Source organism: Oryx dammah, unplaced genomic scaffold (assembly GCF_014754425.2).
Source record: "Oryx dammah isolate SB20612 unplaced genomic scaffold, SCBI_Odam_1.1 HiC_scaffold_24, whole genome shotgun sequence".
Taxonomy (NCBI): Eukaryota; Metazoa; Chordata; class Mammalia; order Artiodactyla; family Bovidae; genus Oryx; species Oryx dammah.
The window spans coordinates 12,505,419-12,529,516 of record NW_024070208.1 but is presented as its reverse complement, the minus strand read 5'-3'; the positions used below and the strand labels follow the sequence as shown (position 1 = coordinate 12,529,516).

At 38.8% G+C, this 24,098-nt stretch overlaps 1 protein-coding gene across 3 annotated transcripts in view; it reads right to left on the bottom strand.

The window, feature by feature from the left end:
* Positions 1 to 2,438: 2,438 nt before the first annotated feature.
* Positions 2,439 to 24,098, bottom strand: part of DGKH (diacylglycerol kinase eta) — a 223,850-nt gene continuing 202,190 nt past the window's right edge. For 2 of the 3 annotated variants that reach the window (XM_040267184.1, XM_040267186.1), the window contains 2 exons: positions 22,825 to 22,955; positions 2,439 to 17,172 (listed from right to left, as the gene is read on the bottom strand). In XM_040267184.1, the coding sequence (XP_040123118.1) occupies positions 17,083 to 17,172; positions 22,825 to 22,955 (221 nt within the window). In that variant the 3' untranslated portion in view covers positions 2,439 to 17,082. The remainder of the gene's footprint in view (positions 17,173 to 22,824; positions 22,956 to 24,098) is intronic. The other variant, XM_040267185.1, reaches the window with a different exon arrangement.

Here is a 24,098-nt window from a genome sequence, read left to right as displayed (position 1 = left end):
AGAAGACAGGCTATAGGGATGTATTGTACAACATGGGGATATAGACAATACTTTGAAATAACTGTAAATGGAATGTAACCTTTAATATTGTATAAAAATATTAAAATTTTTAAATTATTAATGATTTAGTAATTTATTAAAGATGGATAAATAAGATAAATAATTTAATAAAACATTAAAAATTAATGTAAGCCAAACTCCCTGTGATTGTCAAATATCTTAATCAACTTTAGGTCCAACCTCATCTCCTCCCACCTCTACCCCATTTCCTCAACCCTAAATTTTCTCTTTTTCAAACTAAGAATCCTCTAGTCCCTCCGCTGTTCCTCTGGGGGCAACATCTTGCCCCACTTTCCACTGTTCTTAAAGAAAAGTGCCGTGTGAGACTAAGAGGCCACTGACCGCTCAGCTCCCAGTACACACATTGTCTGCTGTGATGCTGGGGTTGAGGCTCTCGCAATACGAATGCTCTGCTCCCTTGCCAGCTGGTTTCCTGCCCGCTCTGCCAAAGTGGGGCACAGGAGGGCAAGTGGGAGGCAAAGAGGCTTACTCTTCCTGCTTTCTTCACCCTTGTTGCCAGCATGGCCTGGGACCCGTTCTCACCTCTGAAGGGTAGTTGGTCCCGTTCTCCAGCCCAGAACCTGCTTCATCACCCCCATCTCCCAGAGGCACCATCTGGAGAGCACCCCTTCCTCGGAGGTCTGAATCCTAGCTCTGCGGACCCCTCTTCTGAGTCCTTGGGGATCTTCCAGAAGTTCATCTTTCTAATGGCTTCAACCCACCTAATGAGGCTCCCAGATCTGTATGTCCTTCCCATCTCTCTGTACCTTATGGAATCCTATGGTCTTACACCTGTGATGCCCGAATATGAGGTTGACCGAGGTACTTTCCTTTTCAGTTCATAGAAATCCGAGTCTTCTCTTCTCCTTGCTTATCCACTGCCAGTCTCCAAGCGCAAGCTGTTTTCATCTCAATATTTCTCAGATCTGTTCCCTCCTTTCCATTTCCACTAAAACTGCCATAAAGAAGTCCCTCATCATCCATTTCTTCGATCTCTAGCTAAGCTTCCTGTCTTTAGTCCTCTGCAGGTCTACTCCACCCATGGAGGTCAGACCTGATCACGTGGTCGGGCCGTCACCAGCTCAGTTTCCATCTCCACTGTACTCCCTTTATGCTTCTGCAGCACCAGGCTGCACTGTCAGCCCTACGTCACACACCTGTACTTTGCCTGGCTAACTGCTTGAAGACTCAAAGTCACTGATCCAGGAAGTCACCCTAAACCTCCTCTCATCCTCTGTCCCTCTGTGCTCCCCACATACAGGAAGTCCCCTACATACGGCCCTTCAAGATGCAAACTTCAAAAGATGTGAACATGCGTTCACATGTCCAGTCACGTAAGTTAGGTCACGTGTCTAACCCACATCATCGCATGGGTGCATCTTCTACAAGTGGTTGTGCTTTTGTGCACTTTACAGTATTGTAGAGAGTACAGCATCTTTATTTCAAACCCAAGAATGTCCGGAAGTAAGCTTAAAAGCAGTGGTGACGTAGCTGGCACTGTACTGTATTTGCCAATGTATGGTACTATGAAATATAAAGTGTTTTGCTTGCTTTTATGTATTATTTGGGTGAGAAGTATTATAAAGCTATTACAGTACAGTTCTAGACAACCAATTGTGTTCATTAGGTACCTAGGCTAACTTACGGTATTCTTGGAATGGAACTCATTCCTTTGTGGGGGACTTGCTGTGTATATGGTTGCAGACTTTTATTACTGCACATAACGGTCTGTGTTACAATAGCCTTTCTTTCTCACTAGACGGGACTATTCATAGATTGTTCCCACTGGAAACAGCTACTTGGTTCTTAACAAGTGTTTATCAGTAAACTGCAATGACTCATTACTATAAGGATAAACCAAATACACGTTTACTGTGAATCCCCCCACTGAACGGAGTATTACTCAGCAATAAAGAAACAAACTATTGATGACTACTGATATATGCAACAACTGGATGAATCTCAGAAAACCAGACTGAGTTTAAGAAGGAAGTCACATACTATATGATTCCATTAATATAATGCTCTTGAAATGCGAAGATTATAAAAGTGGAGGCAGATTAATGATTTCTCAGGATTAAGGATGGGGTGGAGGTAGGAGGGAGATAGATATGGCAAAACAAGGGGATCTTTGTTGTGGGTCCTTGTGATGAGGGAACGTTTCCGTCTTGACTACGTCAGTGTCGATATCCTGGTTGTGACATGTTTGCAAGATGTCATCACCAGGGGCAAATGGGCAGAGGGTACACAGATCTCTCTCTCTCTGTTATTTTCTTATGATTATATTAGACTCCACAATTATCTCAACAGAAAAGATTTAATTAAAAAAAAAGAGAGAGAGACTCCAACCAGAAAAAAAATGGAGACTTCACACACCGTCCAAATGCATTCTTTTTATTTGAGAAGGACAATCTCAAGGCCGTGCCCTTTGGGAAAGGCATCTCTCATCATCAGATACATCGAGATCAACCGTTACTCTCGGCAAGGTACAAAAATACACGCATCAGTGACTTCCATACAATAAATACATAATCATGCATCCCACAATAAAAGGCACAGAAACCTGGTCACTTAGTAGTCATAAAAATTACTAGCTACATTAACAAAGCCACCCAAATTATCAGTATAAGGAACTGTAACAATATATTCCAAAGGGGAAAACACATAAAACATCTTTAAAATAGTATGCAATAAATATCTCAATTGTTGTATATATTTAAAAAATTATGCCATTGTAAACAGCATGTAAACAAACAAAACTCACGTTTTCTTACCATTATTAAAAGTTATTAGAGCTAAAGTTATAACCTCTGCTCTGTCAGGTATATTTCACTGGCAAGTGTGCTAAGCAGTTTAAAGTTTCACTCTTTTCTGCAGCAAACAGAGCCCACTGTATAATAAATAGATAGGATCTCCATCTTTCAGATAAAAGTTTCAAAACAGACTACAAAAATGTAGTAAATTATTAGCTATAAGTAATATGGCAAAGGCTAGAGTACAACTATCTTCTGCAATGCAAGGGACGAAAGGAACTATGCTGTTAGATATTCAGTGTGATGATAAATAAGAGGCAAATCATTACTAATTCTCTCTTGAAAGGTAGAATGATGCTACTGAGTGTAACGGTCAAGTGTCCAGTCTTCTGAGCCTCCTTTGTTTGTGTGCCTTTCACGAAACGGAACAAAGAGTAAAGTTCTATCAAACTAAGAATTTCTTTTTGTTAGAGAACAAAGAAATGGTTGATATTTTATACTGATGGGAAATGGTGACTTCAAAATATGCCTATCAAAATGTAAGTATACATTCAAGTAAGGTTTTTTCCATACTTAACAACATTTTTTCCTTCTTATAAAGGAATCCAATTGTCTAACCATTAATAAATTTTCAGAGAAGTTAATTTTTTGCAACTCAAATATTTTTATTTCATCGATGTATCAGTGCATTGTGGCACACAAATACTAATAGTGGATTTACTATATGCTTAGATAAGTATGCTAGCTGTTAATATTGTGACTCCTTTCTCCCCGTTAAAAATAAAAGTGGTGGAAACATCAACCCGTAACTACAAATGGAGCCTTTGAAGTATATTGCAAGGCACTGTTTTATAACTTTTTCCTTTTACTGTGAATTCCCAATGGATATTTCATATATTTTGGAATAACTGTCATTAATAAGGATATATGCCTTCCTAAAATGGACTTAAAAGTTGAACTTGTGTTCTATAAACTCATTAGTCATCTGAATCATGTATAGCACCTATGGTTGTGGAAATGGGGTTTTATAGAATTGGTGGAAGATGTACTTGATGAGTGATGGTCAAAACTTATTTGCAGTTGACCTGAAAATACAAAAATTATGGACATAAAAACGAGGTTAGTCCTTTATGACACAGAACTTGTTAGTTTTTTGGGTGGAAGGTGACAACTTCTCTGGAAAACCCTGAGAAGTAATATTTGCCTTAAAAACACGTCCTCCCAATTTCTTAAACAGACTAGAGAAATAATTATGAACATGAACTTGAACTCTATTAGATAAGAGCGGTCTTATTTTATTTGCATCCCCAGCATTAATCAAAGGTCAAATGTAGAGCAGGTAGAAAAAAAACCTACTGAGTGAAGTAAGAGGTGATTTAATTTAATTATATGAAAATTGGGACTTATTTAATTTTAAAAATTGACTTTAAAGGACTTTTTGTGTCAACCTTTATCATAATTTGGAGACATGATAGAAAGGCTTTATAGAATCACAAAATAAAAACAGCCCCTTAGGTAATAGTTTTTAGTCTTTATGTTCTATGTGTGTGTCAGCTGCTCAGTCATGTCTGACTCTTTGCAACCCCATGGACTGTAGCCCACCAGGCTCCTCTGTCCGTGGAATTCTCCAGGCAAGAATACTGGAGTGGGTTGCCATTACCTTCTCCAGGGGATCTTCTGGATCCAGGGATCAAACCCAGGTCTCCCACAATGCAGGCAGATTCTTTACCATCTAAGTCACCAACAGTGGCAAAGAAGCCTTCTTACATTTACATAATAAAAAATGAAATAACCATTAACTATAAATGACCTGAAACTGCACAAATCATTCTCCATCTCTGGTTGAAATCTATTTTTCAGAAAATTTTACCTTCATGTTTTTTTTAATTCTTTCTCTAGTGTCATTCTTTTGTGTAGGTCGTTAGTATATGTATCTATGTAGACTGTATACACTGAACACAGAACATCTGCCGATGAGAAAGATCATCTTTAAGGCATATTTATGAATCCCAAGTAGGAATTCTGCAGGTACCAGAAAATTTTCTAAGCCTCAACTTTAGAAATAAGAATTCAAACTTGGTAAATATTTCTCATGAGTAGCTAACGATTATCCTTCATAAATCAACGGTTCCTTCCTGCTGTTTCTCTTCTGTTGATTCTCCCAGAGTTCCTGCTTGCTTCTGAACACACACCCACCTCTTGTGGACTCTCGGGAAAGTTTATGCATTCATTTGTGGAAGTGCAAAAATACAGAGAAGTCTGGGCTGTTTATTACCTTCACCATTTCAAAAACATTTACTAAAATCCTATTATGGGCTCGCTAGACACTGAAACTACAAAGATAGAGAAATCCAGTTGTTGACAAGCAGATATATACATACAATTGCTGACATGTGAAATATATATACATACATACATATATATATATATCTTATATATGGGGGCTTCCCAGATGGCTCAGACAGTAAAGAATCTGCCTGCAATGTGGGAGACCCAAGTTTAATCCCTGGGTCGGAAAGAGCCCCTGGAAAAGGACATGGCTACCCACTCCAGTATTCTTGCCTGGAGAATTCCACAGACAGAGAAGCCCATGGGCTACAATCCATGGGCTCGCAAAGAGCCAGACACAAATGAGTGACTAACACTTTCACTTTTCTTTCATATATTCATACATATTCAATAATTATTGAAATAATTTTATAGAATAAATTTCAAGAGACTATGGAGCATGGATGAAATACTTAACCTTCTGGGTAGTTAGGCAGAGTGTCACAGAAGGTAAAATCTGAACTGAATCTTAAATGAGTTAATCTCCAGCAAGTGATTATGCCAAAGCACTGAACTGTGAGTAGCTCCAAATTCCTGGGTTACAAAAGGTCTCTAGCGGAATGGTAGGTGAGGATGCTAAAAATGGTGGGACGAGGTCATGGAGATCCTTATCCATCACTCTAAGGAGGTGGGTTGCTGCGCTGTAAAGAGGGGGAGTCTAGTTAAGATTTTTTTCAGCTGAGTCATGACAAAAGAAATTTGTGTTTTAAAAAGACCACTCTGTCAGTCATGTGGAAGATGGATGAGTGGTAGGGGAGAATGAGGCAGGAAAACTGGTTACTGAAAAACTATAGCAAAAGCACAAGAGAGAAGACTAACAAAGGTTTGTGCTGATAAAGGTCTGAATGGAATTATCACTTTGCTTTACTGCAACTAATTAGAAATAGAACATAAAATGCCAATTCAGTTTTTGAGATGGACAAAAAATAAAATATGCAACTGTATAAATACTAAAAAAAAAAACCCTTTGATATAGAAAATGCTTCGGCTTACACAATTCAAAACCAAGATGAGGTTAAGCCTGTGTTTTGTTCCACATTTTAGCTTAGGAGTTTCTTGGCAGAAGCACATGATCACATAATGCTGCTATGAGAACTGTGTCACCTCTCAAAAGCTTTCTGAAAGCTTTTCAAGTAAAAGGAGGCGAGGAAACAAAAGAGCTGCTCGAGTTTGCAATGCTTTTATCCTCATCATTATGTATATTAAAAAATTGCTGCACAACAGAAATCTGTAAACAGGGAAGGTTCTAATTTAAATTATAATTAATTTAAGTTACACTAAGATCAACTGTATATCAGGTCATTGTGGGAAGCAAATTCCCAGAAAAATAACTTATTCCCATCACTGTACCAAATCATTCTGGAATCATCATTTAGAGATCTGTTATTATGAAAGCTTAGCTGTGCCATTGTTGTTGTTGAGTCGCTAAGTTGTGTCCAACTCTTTGTGACCCCATGGACTGTAGCCCGCAAGGCTCCTCTGTTCATGGGATTTCCCAGGCAAGAGTACTGGAGTGGGTTGCCACTTCCTTCTCCAGGGGATCTTCCTGACCCAGGGATCGAACCCGCATCTCCTACACTGGCAGGTGTGTTCTTTACCACTGAGCTGCCAGAGAAGCCATTAAGACAGATCAAAACACGGGTGAATGAGTTTGGATTCAGTCTTTTCCTGATGTCATGCAGCTTACAGCCTCTTAAAACCCCAACATTTTTAGGGGAGAGGGATGCCACAGGAGTGCCAATGTATCATATTATACTATTATAAATAGCAGATTTAGCAAAGAACTTTTTGAGTCAAGTGGTCAGACAGTGACTGAATTCAAGGGTCAGGGGAAAATAAAGTCAATATTCATTTACCCTCATTTACATTTGATAATTTTAACTGGGTTATTCTAATTTCTTTAATTGTACTCAGATTTTCATTATGGTAATGAGTAAGACAATCTCTAGCTTAATTTCTTTACTGGAAGTTTTAAAAGTACTTTGCAAGAGAGAGTACCACTCCATAGCTAGAGAAGACAGCAATGCATGCTTCAGATGATACAGGATGCTCGGGCTGACGCACTGGGATGACCAGGGGGATGGTATGGGGAGGGAGGTGGAGGGGGGTTCAGGATGGGGAACACGTGTACACCCGTGGTGGATTCATGTTGATGTATGGCAAAACCAATACAATATTGTAAAGTAATTAGCCTCCAATTAAAATAAATTTATATTAAAAAAATAAATAAATAGCAAGGAAACCATTCAGAATTCACTGGGTAAATGACATCACAGAGTTAAACATCCAGTGTTCCTTTTTTTCAATGCTGATTTAAAGAGACATTTCCTCTTTGGGGATTTAAGTTATGAAAAGATGTATAGGTCTTAGTTATACATATATAACAGAATCACAGAACTCAGCTATATTATATAATATACATTATGTATATATTTATAAAATGTTTGTCTGGAGTGAGTGTAAAAAATTACTCTAAATTTCTGAAGATTTTAGAAATAAGTTTTTAGCCTATCCTAAGATGAAAAGATAAATCTATACTACATAGATGAAAATACCTATAACCTACTCTGGGCAAGATAGTGCTAATGTGACTTCACTCTCATTTTTAAAATAAACATTGAAGGATATTAACTCGGACTTTTAATTTTCATGCTATAGTCTGGGAATCCTTTATATCTAAAAGACAGTGGGAAAAGAGGTATGTTTAAGTACGATTCACACTTACATAGTTCCTCTTGTAAAAGAAAACATACCTGGTACTTATAACTGATAATATTGTGGGCCATTTCTAGTTAGGGAAACCAAAGGACCAAAACATAGAGCTCGTAGAAAGGACACAGGGAGCCAGAGCCAAAGTCAGTTGCAGAATCCAATGAACCTAACCCTATTCCCACCTCTAGACTCACAGGATTCAGCTACTAGGAATACTGTAAATTTGAATACTTTGTTGTTGTTTCAAACGAAAAGAAAAATCCATCCTTCTAACAAATTTCAGGCTGAGAAGGTTCATAAATACCTCTTTACTCTGTGTGGTCTGGTCTGATCTACCTTTACCAAAACTCTTTGGGAAGTTGCTAAGCCCTACTGACCAGTTCTATATCATTCACTAACGTGAAAAAACTGAAGTCACTCAGTTGTGTCCGACTCTTTGCGACCCTATGGACTGTGGCCTACCAGGCTCCTCCGTCCGTGGGATTTTCCAGGCAAGAGTACTGGAGTGGATTGCCATTTCCTTCTCCAGAGGATCTTCCCAACCCAGGGATCGAACCCCGGTCTCTCTCATTGTAGGCAGACGCTTTACCGTCTAAGCCACTAGGGAAGTCCAGGGATTATTGTCTAGGAAGGCTGCATATATATTATGGTTTATTTTGCCTCATGTAATGCACACAAATGATCAGGTCATCCAAACTATATCATAGCTATAAAATGTGGAAAAACCTGAATGAGCTTTCTGGCCAACCAATACCTGTTTAATTGACTTCCAAGCTTCAACAGTAGAATGGGCTCCTTAAACTCACTGTTTGTTTTGAAAAGAGTAAAGATACAATTCCAAACTTCACCAGTGTGACATTTTTATGTTCTTGTTTTGTGCCCGCCATATATCTCACACCTGCTTTGCATTTCTATAAAATAAGCTGAAAGAGATCTACATTCACACTCTTCATTTCCAAAACTCTCCCAAATTACCAAGCTCCTTTATCCTTTAATTTCCATAGAATGTTTCTCGTATATTTTCTTCTTTCCTGCCTTCAATAATTGATTGTGCAAAGTAAAATTAATATAAAACTCTTTTGAGTTAAATTAATTCTTAATTTTCTACATTTCTTAAACAGTTTACAATTCATCTACTGCTTATACTGTAAAGCAATATGGCAGTTGAATTTAGGGCTTTAGTGTGTGACACTTTTCCTTGAAAATGTGATTTTTATTCTGTGTGGTATGCTGTTGTGCTATTATGTTTCAGATTTTTGGTTTTTAAAAAGTTGAATAGAGAATATTTCAGAAACAGAAATAATTCAAGACTCAATTAGAATCTCACTGACTTAATGGACAGAACCAAGCTAACAAACCATAATCGCTTATGGGTACTCTGACTGAAGCAGCCCCAAGTCAAATGCAAACCTGTTAAAAATATACGATTTGAAACCAAGAGCTGGAAGTAAGTGAAATTTGGAGGGTTCAAGATTCTGAATGTTCATTCAAATGTCACCCACGCCTGTGTGCTCAGTCACCTCAGTCATGTCTGACTCTTTGCAACTCCATGGACATGGACTAGCCCGCCAGGCTCCTCTGTCCATGGGATTCTCTGGGCAAGAATACCAGAGTCGGTTGCCATGCCCTCCTCCAGGGGATCTTCCTGACCCAGGGATCGAACCTGCGTCTCCCGCATCTCCTGCATTGCAGGCGGATTCTTTACCTCTGAGCCACTGGGGGAGCCCTCAAATGTTATACTGGCAGTATAATCACTGAGCTCTCTTTCACAACAAAAGTTGAAGATTTACTACAGAAAAGATGTTCTGACTTGAAGATACAATGCATTTTGGGCAAATACAGCATGACGAATCCCTTTGCTACATTAATTTCTTAACCTTGATGGTTTCATTTTTTGATTTATGTCTTTTTCCATATTTATTTTAAACATGAAAATGATTTTTTTAACAAAGTCCCTATGACTTTTCCATTGTCTAGGAAAGTAAATAATACACTTTTTACAAGAAAAAAATCCGGGCATCTGTTTGGCAGAAATGAGTACTTCAAGTACATAAGTAAATCAGGAACAGAGCTATTATACTCTAAGCAACAGCAATAACAAGGAAAAGAGCTAGAATATGCATTTTGTATAAAGATTAAATTTCATGGTATAATAAATAAATGCACTCTGATTTACACAACTTGTAAAACCCTTCTGCTGATGATTATGAATAATACTGTCTATCATTGACTTTGCTGATACCAGCACTGCCTCACATAGTTTCAAAGGCAAAATTCTTGCCCCCAAAGCCACAAAACGTACAAAGCTGCTTTGTTATTAAATATTTTGTCTGCCAAAAGCCCTGCAAACTAAAATACATCTTGGAAGTCCGAATCACCAGCGTGATCGTTATTTTGGTATAAAAAGATAAGAAAAATTTTAATATGAAAATTAATAAAACCAGTAAAAGGAGAAACCTGTTGTATAAATAGACATTTTAACATAAAAGTGAGACTTTTATCTCACTTAAGAGAAAGAAAAAATTTGATACAACTTACTTGAAGATTTGAAAATATCATATTTTCCCAGCTAAATATATTACTCCCATTTATTAGTCATCTTCAATATACAATATATAACTCACAAAACTGGGAATATTACAACACCAAAACCTTTCACAGCACTAGCTACCAGTTACCAGAACTGTAAGAAATCTCATAGCTACATATCAGCTTAATACTTAGAATATAGAAATAGATATGACTAAGCTGTGGTAAACAATAGTGCAATCAAACAGTAAGGACCACAAAATATATTTGTTTTCCTTTTTAGCTTGTATACCTAATCTCATTAACCTACTTCAATAGCCTTATCAACTGAGTATGAAATATTTTATTCCATGTAAAAAGTTTCCATATGTTCCCTTAGGTTAGGTTAATTTATTCTTGAAGTGCAGTTCTATGAAATATCCAGACTATTCATAAATTCCTATACAATGAGTAACTTGTAGCTAAAATGTTATGTGGAGTTTTTTTAATAACTTTTAAGTAGTGGCTTGGTTTCTATTTTCCAACTAAAACTTGGAAGTGCATACAAAATTAAGAGGGAAGATATAAATATATGTAAATAGAATCTTAATTACATGAAAGAATTAACTTGTTCACCTATATTAGTAATATGGGGTTTTTATTAAACATCATTACTGAGTTGTTTTTTTTTTTTTTCCACATTGTGCAGCATGCAGGATCCTAGTTCCCTGGCCAGGGATTGAACCCATGCCCCTTGCATTGGAAGCACAAGTCTTAACCACTGGACCTTTGGTGAAAGTCTCTATCGTTACTGAGTTTAACGCAGCCTTGGTTACTGTGTTAAGCTTCTCCTGAAAATAACTGAAAGAAATACACAAATAGGAATAGCCCAGCTGTCATTTCTCTCTCTGTTCTCTGTAATGACAAACCTTTATAGCTTTGTCCATTCTAACAGAAATATCTCTCAACAAAACTTGGAGAAAATAAAAGAGAAAACAATAAGAAAGATATAAATTAGTGCTCTGCATATTATAAAAATCAACCATTGTCTTTCTAAAGTTTTGCTTGTTTCTTCAGGAAGGCATCCCATTGCAAAGTCAACATATTATCCATCTAAGACAGAGACTGCTATACAGGAGTCACTGGGGAGATGCCGGAGCAGACAGAAACAAGCCCCGGGCCCCCTGGCATCCAGCGAGGGGCAGTGAGGGGACAGACATGGCGGCCAAGCTCTGGAAACCACTTGGGAAGCCATCCCACTGGCCAATAGCGAGTACTGAGAACTCTTCACTTCCCATTCTTTTCAGCTGACTTAACGAACTGCCACTTCGATCATCAGTCCAAGCTGCACTTGAAACATTCAAGATAAGTTCATTTTGGAAGGGGGCAGCAGGAGGGACCGTAGATGTCAAGGTTGAGAGATGTAATGTTTTTACAGCTTAATGAAAAGCAATATCTTTAAAGAATTCACATCTGGACAACATTAAAAGTCCACTATGTTGTCAACTCTGTTGGGCAAACCGGATCATTTACTTTAGACAGGACACAGAGAAGTTTCTGCTCTAATTTCTTAAGTCATAGCTTTGTATGAGTATTTCCTTCCTCCATTCCTGTTACAAATAACTTCTATGGAGACTCAAGCAGTGATCTCATGATTCTTCAAAGTTAGCTGAAGAATCTCTAGGCAGTAATGTTTTGGTCAATTATATTATTATGTAAATAGTAAAGGCTTACTGACTGTATGTCACTGGGAAAGATCTTATTATAGAATTACATAATTTGTATTTCGAGGGTCAAGAATCTATTATTTTTCAGGCACTATTTTAAAGAATTATTAACTACCTGAAAATCAAGATAAGGTAGCATAATAAGAAAGCCAGATTTTAGTCTAGCAAAACATGCCTTGAGGGCTTTAATGACCTAGTCACTTTACTTGCAATCATTTTGGGTCTCTCTTCCCCCTCTTTTTTTTTTGGCATGCCTAATGATTCATTTAGTGTGTGCTGCTATGTGTCCTCAAACATGAACAATGTCAATAGGATAATCTGCTGATAAGAGAAAGCGAAAAGTACAAGCTGCTGGAGACTGACCCGGTCTTTCCTTATCTCAGCACATATTCTTCTGAAATGTTCCCTGTGGTTTAAGTTGTGAACAAATGAGAATGTCACATAAGCAGATGCAGATTGTTAGTGACTTAGACGAGGGGTGAGGACCTAGAGTGAGGTCAGCTGTGTTGGCCAGGATCTGTGTGCCACCTTAGTTACCAAAATATATCCTGGGTAGGCAGGGCTCATCCAGAACCTAAATTAGGAATAAGGATTGAGAAGGAAACTCAGCTGGGTGATGAATGACTTTCAGCTCATTTCTGGGATTAGTTGGAGAAGGGATAGGAAAGAGTGGGTTGGACAGTCAGCTATTCTAAGCACCTTTGAAGACCTCATAGCCCACTCATCTAGGAGAGATAAAATCATTTAGGCCAGAACTAATCACCTCACAAATCTTAGTAAAAGGAAGATTTTGACTCAGTAGGGATGGAGTGGACTGAGATTCTGCACTTCTCTAAGCTCCCAGGTGACAGGAGGCCACTGGTCCATGGACCACATTTTGAGTAGCGATGACTGTAGCGCAACGTTACCCAGTAAAATTTCTGCGATGGAAGCATTCAACATCTGAATTGTCTACTATGGTTACTGAGCACTTGAAATGTGGCTAGGACAGGTGAGAAAGTAAATTTCTACTTAAATTAACTTTAAATAGCCACTTGGAGCTAGTGGCTACAACGTAGGACAGCACAGATCTTGGACATTCACGGACCTCTTCTCCACCAGAGCAATTTACGTCATGGCCCCCAAATGCTCTAGTCCACCCATTCATTTAGATGAGTACATTTCCTTCCATTAAATGCAAACTATAAAATTTAAATTTAAATTGTTTTCTTCCTAATAACACTTGGCTAGATGACCCACAGGGAGGGGGCAAAGGTGCAGTAGTATCTGACTCTTTGCAACCCCGAGGACTTCGTAGCCTGTCAGGTTACACTGCCTGTGAGATTCTCCAGGCAAGAATACTGGAGGGTTGCCATTTCCTGCTCCAGGGGATCTTCCCAACCCAGGGATTGGACCCGCGTCCCAGATGGTTTACCAGTAAAGAATCCGCCAGCAATGCAGGAGCCGCAAGAGATAAAAGTTTGGTCTCTGGGTGGGGAAGACCCCCTGGAGGAGGCCATGGCAACCCACTCCAGTGTTCTTGCCTGGAGAATCCCATGGAGAGAGGAGCCTGGTGGGCTCCAGTCCATGGGGTCGCGAAGAGTCGGACGTAACTGCAGTGACTTAGCACGCATTTCTGCATTGGCAGGCAGATTCTTTACGACTGAACCACCACGGAAGCCTGGGGGCCAAAGTGGGGTGAGACAACAGGAGCCCTCTTGCAGTGGGATAATTGAAGAGGAAAAAGTAGTACATGGCAGTGAGAATGTGAGTGACCATCCCTGCATTGGACATATGGGAAGATGGGAAAGTGAAGGCGCTCAGTCGTGTCCGACTCTTGGCGACTGCATGGACTGCAGCCCGCCAGGCTCCTCCATCCTGGGATTTTCCAGGCAAGAGTACTGGAGTGGGTTGCCGTCTCCTTCTCCAGGGGATCGAACCAGGGACTGAACCGGGTCTCCCGCATTGCAGGCAGATGCTTTTACCAGCTGAGTCACCAGGGAAGTGCTGAAAGATGGGAAGCCAGACAGTAAGAATGAAACTCAGAAAGTGACGTAGAAGGACGGATGGAAGAGAGAAAATTAGTACTTGGAAATTTTATTCAGGCCTGACCATATCCCTGTCTTTCTTGAAGTCAGTTGTTCCTCAAGAAAATGAGCAAAGTGAGGGAACATGAAAGGAAGTGGGTGTTGGGAGGTCAGCTGTGAGTCTCCCCCAGTGCTCCGAGATTACCCACATGTGGGAGAGCCTGGAGGGGAGGAAAGGCTGCAATTACAGCCCCCAAGCCAGGCTCCGGCTTGAGCTTCTCACCTCAGCTTATATGTGGACCCAAGCACGGAGCCCCTCTGCACTCCCCAGAGCTCTGATCAGCTCTCATGGAGAAGCTCCTCCTATCCTTGCTGTAACCCCCTCTACGACAGAAGCTAGTTCCTCTGTGAGGCTGGACCATGGCCTCCAGAGGTTCTGAGGGCACTGTCCTGGCAAGTGGGTGTGGGTGAAGTCCTCTGGGTCCTACAGAGCCATGCACGGATGACTCTATATATAGTGAAAAGGGCTCTTATTTAACCCCAAAGATCAATCTTGTCATTTTTAAAGAATTTCCCTCCTTCAAAAGCCACGTGCAGGAAAATTCTAGCTAACGACTCTGTTTAGTGAGGTTCAGCATACATAAGAGATGTTACTCAAGACTGAAAAGTGTTAGTCACTCAGTCATGTCTGACTTTTTTGCAACCCCATGGACCATAGCCCCACCAGGCTCCTTGGTCCATGGAATTCTCCAGGCAAGGACACTGGAGTGGGTTGCCATTTGCTTCTCCAGGGTGAGGGTGAAAGAGCAACATCAAAGAAAAAATTCAGTCATTAACATTTCACTCTTAAACTCTGAACAAGTGATAACTTGAGAATCTTTTCTATTGGCAAAGAATTTAGGGAGAGTGAAAAATCAATAAAGGTTTTTTATATTAATTCATTCTTTTCTAGGATTTCTTGCCTCCTTTTCTCCACCTTTTTTTTTTTGTGTGTGTGGACAAGGATTTCTGATCTAAGCAGAGTTCAGAGAATCTGGATTGCCTGATTTCACAGGGAAGTGATTGAGGACACTTTCCAGTGCGGATGACTCTAACAGGAACTGGAAATGACTTTTGATTTCATAAGTGTGGATAAGGTTAAAATTACTAAGTGAGTAGCTCTTGGCTCTTTTAAGCTACCTGATACAATCTGGAAAATTTCCCATTTATTCACAACTTAGGTAAAATATATAGTCAGACACACTCGGTCAGGTGCCTGAGTTCATTTATTTTTAAGATATCCAAACTGACTTTTACTAGTAAATACTCAAATCATAAATAAGAATAAAGTGTCAAATATGTAAACTCTTTTGATACAATTAAATTATATGTCTGACAATAGCTCATTTTAAATGTTCTCCCATCAATATTTCTCTTTAAGCATCTGGCAAAAAAAGTCTAGAAAATATCAATGAAAGTATATTTTAGATTACACGTATGCAAGTATGAAGGTACCTATAAATGTATACGTGTATGTGAACATATATGTGTGTCTATATATTTATGTGTATATGTCTATCTTTTGAGCACTCACCTAGAAGGCTACTTTATGAAACCTGTCACCACTGGGTCAGTATCCTGTTTAATTCTCTTACATAGAAGATTTTTAAATACTATAATGAATTTTTTAGTATATAATATCTAAAGTAAATTTATTTGAGGGCATTGTTCTGACTTTTTGATAGGTATGCGTTTGGCTTTCAAAGATTTTGATCAAAGAAATGTTAACTTCTCATGCACTACATTGAAGTAGAGCGTTTTATAAAAAGGAAAATAATATCTGCCTGACAGGATATAAGAATTAAGTGAGATAATAACAATGGAAAGCCCTTAAAAAAATTTTAAATCTCTTTCACTGGGAAGTTTCTGTCGGTTGTCTCTTTAGCAAATGGACGACTCTGGTTGCCAGTCAGTATACTGATCCTAGTTTGAGACACTGGGGAAATTCCTGGTTGTCAACAGTCTGCTATATTATAGATGCAAACAGAGTATTAAATAAACATTAAATTGAAATGAAAAACAGAGTGTGGGAATTTTGGTTTGGAGAGCTATACTAAGTTTTCTTAAGACAACAGAACATATAATTTTATGAAAATATACAGAGAACTTTCTTAATGTGCATACCTGCTGTTTATGACAGACTGATATAAAATTGGCTTGCATAAGATATATATCATTGGTTGATTGGGGCCCTGACACATGTTCACAGATTCTTAGACATAGAATATGCAAAATTCCACATCAAAGAACAGAAAAGTGCCTTTTCCCCAACCAAAAGGTACTTAGGTAATAATAAATTAAATTCCATTAAAACTGACATTAAAGCTAAGTGTTACATATTAAATGTGACATGCAAGAAACAGAAAAACAATTCAGGCAGCAACATCGTGCATTAAGATTTGCATTCAGTCATAGTGTTTGAGTGATTTTAACCATACTCTTTGACCACTGAGAGCTAGAAATCTGAAATGATACCAATTCAAAACACCATGTAACTGACATCTTAGTCTTCTAGCCAGTGATTTGAGGGAAGAAGCCAATGCCTCTAACAATGAAACCCAGTAAGTTTCAGCCACATATTTTTATGTGGTTGTGCGATAAGAAAATCCCACCTGACCAGATTAAAGGAAAGGAAACATTCTACAGTTCCACCTTTTGGACAATGCAATTGTCTCAGGTTCCTCCTACCTTTTTACTAATATGAGCGTATCTGAACATGTCAGGTTTGCACAAAATGAAAATGGCTTCGTGGAATGTACTTTTTTTGGCACAAAAATATTTTCTAACACCTCAAATCAAAAATTTCACCCATAGCAAAATATTAAGCCATAGAGGTGTCTTAGTGGTGCTTACTCATCTAGGCAGAAAACTACAAGAACAGCCAATGGCTCCCAAGGACTTTGTATTAAGTAGCGATGACTTTCCTTCCGAGGAATAGCACCAGTATGATTACACCTCAGGCTGGAGGGTGCTCCGTTCAAGGTCTTTAATTCCCTGGAGAATTCGCTTCACATGACCCACTTTCGGTATCCCCAGGTCCTAAAAAAAAGGGAAAGAGAAAGAAATAAGTTAACTGATCTGAGAAAACTGATGGTTAAATATTTAGCTAGCTGACAAAACGTAGTTAGCATTCAGTTCATTCATCTTAGTTTAGATTCAATGATTTACAAAGTAAAATTCAGAAAAGGAAGTTTATGAAACCAAAATCCTGACATTAAAAAAATTACCAACCATTAAAAAAAACCACATCTTACACAAACTCTTTTTTTTTTTTTTTTTCTACACAAACTCTTAAATGTAACATTCTCATAGGTTACACATCAGGGCAATTCTTCAACAGTCAAAATTACTTTCTCCTTTTTCTTCTTTTTTGATTTAGAAAAACACAGGTCCTTTTGGAATCTCTGAGAGAAGTGACATGTGACACCAAGGTACCCACAAAATTTACTCAAATAAATTTTGTAGTCTTAAAACAACTACACATTTCCGTGCTAAAATATTAAACTTACAAATAAGTCCTGCTCCTCAAGGAAGACTCCAGTACCTATGACCTACATATGGAATGTAAATCCTTTTGTACTTGCATTTAGAGTCTTTGATGTGAGTGAAATAGTTAAATAACTTTTATGTTTTATAAGTGTAAAAAAAAAAAAATCACGCAGACATAGGTATATGTGAGTTGATGTTTTTCCTCAAAACACTTTTGACTCCTTTCCCTCAGAACTCTTCTTGTTTTTAAAAGACCCATCTTCCTGAAAAGAACCAAGCCAAGATTTATTGGGTTGGCCAAAAAGTTCATTTGGGTTTTTCCGTAACATCGTATGGATGTTTCCAGCAATGTTATAGGAAAAACCCAAATGAACTTTTTGGCCAACCTAACAGTTTTCAGGAATGAATGGTGACGGCTGAGTGTGCAGCATAGAGCAGGCACTTGCCAAATGAATGCTTGTTGTATGGATAAAGGAGATGCATTCAAGACAGCCATAATATTTACTGTCTGAAAAACTAAAACAGATGGTGAAGATCTCTACTCCCAATAGCTTCTTTAAGCTTAATGGCCATAGTGTATTTGCCAGTATGTGAAGTCAACTTCTTCACAAAACAAGAGTGTGGAATATCTGAAAATAAGTAAAAAGATGACTTTCAAAGCAGTCTCAAAAGTATCACAAGATTATTTGTCTGAGAAGACACACACACACACATACACACACACACACACACGTTCTCTCAATCTCCCCCATATACTTCATGAACTCTCTGAATTCTACAGCACCAATGCTACTGAGGATTCAGCATCTTTCTGGAAGATAATCATTCCACAGTGAGTGCTCTTTTCAAGCCTGAGATAACTTCAGGGTCATGTTTTTACAATATTTCATTAATCCTGAAAAACATCTGCTAATGTGACTCTAGGTCATCCAAAACTAGTCTTACGTCAACTATCCAACTCCTGAGTGTGTGCTAAAACAGCAAACTTAAAAGCAAGGCCAGACCTTAAAGGAAGATAGACATGCAGATGCATTTGATTTGAGTGGAATAGTTAAATATTCTTTATATTTTGTGATAATGTAGTTATCTGATTCAGAAAGATATTTAATATCAAATATTTTATATATAGTATGCCATACTATATTCTCAAGAATAAAAGCTTCATTGAGAGAAGCAGACTCTACTCACAATTCATGAGTCATGAGATGATGTTTTCCCTAGAGTTACACTAACTTCTTAGCTATATTTTCTTTAGTTTGAGTTCAACACATTCATGTCTTCTAGGAATCAGGCTGTGATAAAGTTAGGCCATGAGACCATATTCATTAGTGTCGACTTTTTCTTTCTTTGGAAGAAGAGCTTTAACTTTGCAGAGGCATTCTTTGTAGCTACCGTTATCCTTTGGCCCACACATGAACAACTTTCCAAATGGAGAAAACAAAACGCCAACCAAACAACCCCCACCAACCCCGTGTCTTTACCACTTTATTTGGGGGGTGTGTCTGTGTGTGCTCAGTCGCTCAGTCATGTCTGACTCATGAGACCTGCTGGACTGAAGCCCACCAGGCTCCTCTGTCCATGGGATTTTTTTAAAAGAAGAATACTGAGCAGGTTGTCATTTCCTGTTCCAAGGGATCTTCCCAATCCAGGGGTTGAACCTGAGTCTCTCGTGTCTCCTGCACTGGCAGGCGGATGCTTCACCACTGTGCCACCTGAGAAGCCCTTCTTTCTTTGGTATCCCTCACTGCTTTCTACTGTCTTCCAGGAGAGAAAATACTGCAATCAGTTTGTCTGTTACAGCACATTAGAAATATCCTCCCATTCCACTGTTAGACTGTCACATTGCTATCCCCAGTTGTCTGGTGACAATGAAGTAACACCTGAGCCAAGATCTGAGCAACAGCTAGCCAAGTGGCAGGTAGGGAAGACGCATACCTTCAGAGGGTACACCCCTGACGTGAGAGTTTCATATTTTTAAATAAATGAAGCACGGCCAGATTGGAAGAGTATAGCCCCAAAGGGTCAGTGGCCCTACAGCAGGTTAAATACATAGGCAGAACTTTGTGGGTGTCCCATAGATGCTGAGTCTTTATTGGAATTGAAATGGGAAGCCACCAAAAGGTTTTAAGCAGAAGAGTGATATACCTGATGTTATTAAAGCATCACTCTGGGCTTCCCTGGTGGCTTAGATGCTAAAGAATCTGCCTGCAGTGTGGCAGACCCAGGTTTATTCCCTGGGTTGGAAAGAGCCAATGGAGAAGGGAATGGCAACCCACTCCAGTATTCTTGCCTGGAGAATTCCACAGACAGAGGAGCCTGGAGGGCTATACTCCATGGGGTTACGAAGAGACAGACAAGACTGGGCAACTAACACAGATACACAAACACACACACACAAAACATCATTCTAGTTGCAAGGATAATAGATGAGAGAGCAAGAGTATCAGTGGGTGGGCCAGTGAGGAAGCTACTGACCTTACACAGGCAAGAGGAAGGATTGTGGAAAGGAGAAAGATAACTAAATGGAGATTAAAATTAAACTACTTTGTGATGGTCTAATGAGGCAGGATAAGGAAGAGGAAGATGCTACATGTGACCCTGGGTTTCTCTGGCTCAGGTCCCTGAGTTGCTAAGATAAGAGACCACAGGAGAAGGGGCAGAACAGGAGGAGGACAGGACTGGAAAAGTTTGGTTGTGGACACTTGGACTGATGGTCTGTGTCGTGGGTTAGTGGCGAGCAGACTTGGTGATACGATCCTAGACTTTACAAACGAGGTCAGGGCTAGAAGTAGAACCGTGTGAGCCAATGACATATCCATGCACAGTGTCTGAAGTAATGGAAATGGATATGGTTACCTAGGAAGTAGATAACCCTTCACCAACATTCAGAGACTTTCCTCTGAAGGGGCTGCTCCCTCTCAAAGCTCCAATGCCAGAGAACAAGGTGAGCTCGTTTCTGGCTTGGTTTTGTTCCACTGAAGACTCTGTAAAATTACTACCCTTCCCATTGCCCTATACTGTGTTTTAGAACTAAAAGAGTTAAAACTGACTATGTCAATACAAATTTCTGAAAGCAAAGTTTTAAGGGAAAGAATGTCATTTGCCTTAAAAATAAAAACAAAAAAGTCTTATGCTAAATAAAAGTTTTAGTAACATAATTCTTAATCATCTCCTTTGTACTCATTGTTTTTTCCAGCCGGGTTCTATCAAGTCTAACTTTAACTTTTGTATGTGAGCTTTGTTTTTTTCTTCTGCAAATATTATCACTCATAGTGTGCAAGTGTATGTTTATGTATGTTTGTGTATGTTTATAATACATATATTATATATAGACGACAAAGTCTTTTCCTTGAATGTATGCTTGTTCATGGCAAGTGAAATGCAAGCTTCTAGAGGGCAGATGCTACCTAGAGAAGAGAATAATACAGTCATCAATATGTACATACGTATGTGTTAGTCACTCAGTTGTGCCTGACTCTTTGCGACCCTATGGACTGTAGCCTGCCAGGCTCCTCTGTCCGTGGAATTCTTCAGGCAAAAATACTGGAGTGCATTGCCATTTCGTTCTCCAGGGGATCTTCCCAACCCAGGGATCGAACCTGGGTCTTCTGCTTTGTAGGCAGATTCTTTACCCTCTGAGCCACCAGGGAAGCCCATTCATCACTAGTTATTCAATAAATATTGCTGCCTGTTGAGGATATCAGAAGCTACACAAATATGTTACATGTAATGGTCTTCCTCATTTACTTTTTAGTATATTCATTTGAAGTGCTGAAGTCAATTTTTACTCTAATACTATATATTCTATATATTTTGCTATGTTCCAGATTTGGGACCTTCAACTAAGGGAACTAGTTAATTTATTATTTTATTATTATTCTGGCTAAAAATGTCTAGGTATATGTCTGTAAGTATAATGTTTAGTTATGTGTGCGTGCGTGCATGCTAAACCACTTCAGTCCTATCTGAATTTTTGTGACTTTATGGACTGTAACCCACCAGGCTCCTCTGTTCATGGGATTCTCCAGGCAAGAACACTGGAGTCAGTCGCCATGCCCTCCTCCAGGGGATCTTCTGACCCAGGGATCGAACCCAGGTCTCTTATATCTCCTGCATTGGCAAGTGGGTTCTTTACCACTAGTGCCACCCGGGAAGTGCCAATGTTTAGGTATAATATACTTTATATTACCCAGTTGGGTTTAAAAGTCTCTACTAACATATTTTTAGACAAAGGCACAGCTGTTCATGAATTTATTAGGAACTTACTGTCTCATAATGTTATGCATTGTTAGAACCAGGTGATTAGGAAAGGAATCAATCCATCAAATGTTGAAGGCTTTATCACTGGCTTAATGAATCAATCTTGGAATTTTTAAATGGCAGTATGTGGCAAGAAAATATAACATGACAGAATGCTACTTTAACCCTGGGACAGAATATGCTACTTAGGCCATTTCTGTGGTTGAGTGTCCACTCAAAGAAGAAAACGGAATTGCTGTAGACCATGAATTCATAATTTTTCTTCCCTGTCATAAAAGACAAATAAGTTTTGAGAAGCTCTCTAGCAAAACCAAGGCATAATTTTTACTTCATTCACTAAAAAGGAAAATACATTTATTTTTGGGAAGAATACAATTTCAATAATAAGCCATGGAAAGGAAATTTGAATTTATCTAGTTGTTCACGTGACCTCTGAAAGGTCAATTTAGAAACACAACCAAATCGTAGAATTCTAAGTAGCCACTGCTGCTAAGTCTCTCATCTAGTTTCCTATATTAGAAAGGCTTTGTTCTTGGTATTTTGAATGAATTTTTAGTTATTTGAACTTTTTAGTAGATATTTTCAGTCATTTTAAGCAACAAATATCACCTTTCATGTTGATCCAAGAAAATGAACTGATGGAAACGTGATCCATTTGGAAATATTAGCACAGCCATGCCAATGGACACAGAGAAAAATTACTAAGTTCATGCTAAGCTTTAGTTGTAACTGTCAGACAATGATTCTGACAGAAAAATATTACTGATTATCTCTTTTCAAAAGCATATAACGAACTCAGGCCACAGAACAATGCATATTATATAGATTACATACGCATAACATGAGCCAAGCTGCAAGCACAGAACTGAAGGGAGCAGGAGAAAGGAGTCTGTTTTGAATGAAAAATATTTTAAGAACAGAAGAGTAGCACAAAGGAAATACCTTAAGATCTCGCCTTTCCAGATGCAAAAGTTCAGCCCCTCTGATGTCATGACGGATGAAGATTTCTTTGTACTCTCCCAAATTGAGCAGATCCAGCCAAGCAGCAACTTCCTCTGTGCCCCATTTCTGAACTACCAAAGTTAAGAGCAAAACCCCCTTAATTTCTACATGCTCAATGCATTACAAAGCACAGGTTGGCCAAAGAAGAAGCAAAACAGCGGCAGTGCTAGCCAAGGGAAAGGTTCAAGGTACTGTCTCAACAAAACTACAACTCTGCTTTTTCCCATGCAAGTTTCAGACTGTCAATCAACATGAGGTCCTGACTCTACAAAGACATTCACTGCTGTGCACTTGCGCCTTTCGCTTTAGCTCAATTTCCTCCTTAAAGCCATGCAAACCACACGACATGTATAAAAATGTGTTCCTCGTAATTGGGATCAGCAGTACAAGGTCTAAATAAACTCTGATGATTTCCTTAAGATCATATACGAAACTTATTATAGTTGAGCTACCAATGCTAATAAAAAGTTCAAATCTGACACAGGATATAATTTTACACAAACTTCTGCTTCAGGTCTTGCCAGCTTCAAGACCTTTTTTGGTTCTCAGCTGCCTTTGTTGGTTCTGTTCTATTGATGATTCCTATTTCAGACAATCACGCAATGCTTGCGTGTTAATAATTATGCAAGGCTTGCGTGCACGCTAATTGCTTCAGTCGTGTCCTACTCTTGCGATCCCATGGACTGTAGCCCGCCAGGGTCCTCTGTCCATGGATTCTCCAGGCAAAAATACTGGAGTGGGTTGCTGTGCTCTCCTCTAGATCTTCCCAACCCAGGGATCGAACCCATGTCTCTTATGTCTCCTTCATTGGCAGGTGGGTTCTTAACCACTAGCACCACCTGGGAAGTACAATTATATAATAAGTGTCTTGTTAAATCAACTTAACATTGTCTAAAAACTGTCAACACTGCTTTCCAAGATTAATTGGGTTATTTTACTGTATGTATTCTCTTCCATTCATTTTACCCAACATTGATTAGCTTAATAAAAAGTCTCCTTGTTTGCCACATTTGGTTTTAAGATGCTCTTCAACAGCTGCTTTGTGCATTATCAAAAATAAGGTTATATATCACTTTTTAATATGAGATGGCTAACTGAGAAGTTATAAAATTATTTGATAAATTAAGACATCTACCATCATATACATAGAACTTGAAGGTCTTCAGCAGTATTACAGCACTAAATTTAATCTCTAGGGAAAGGTGAAGGGAATT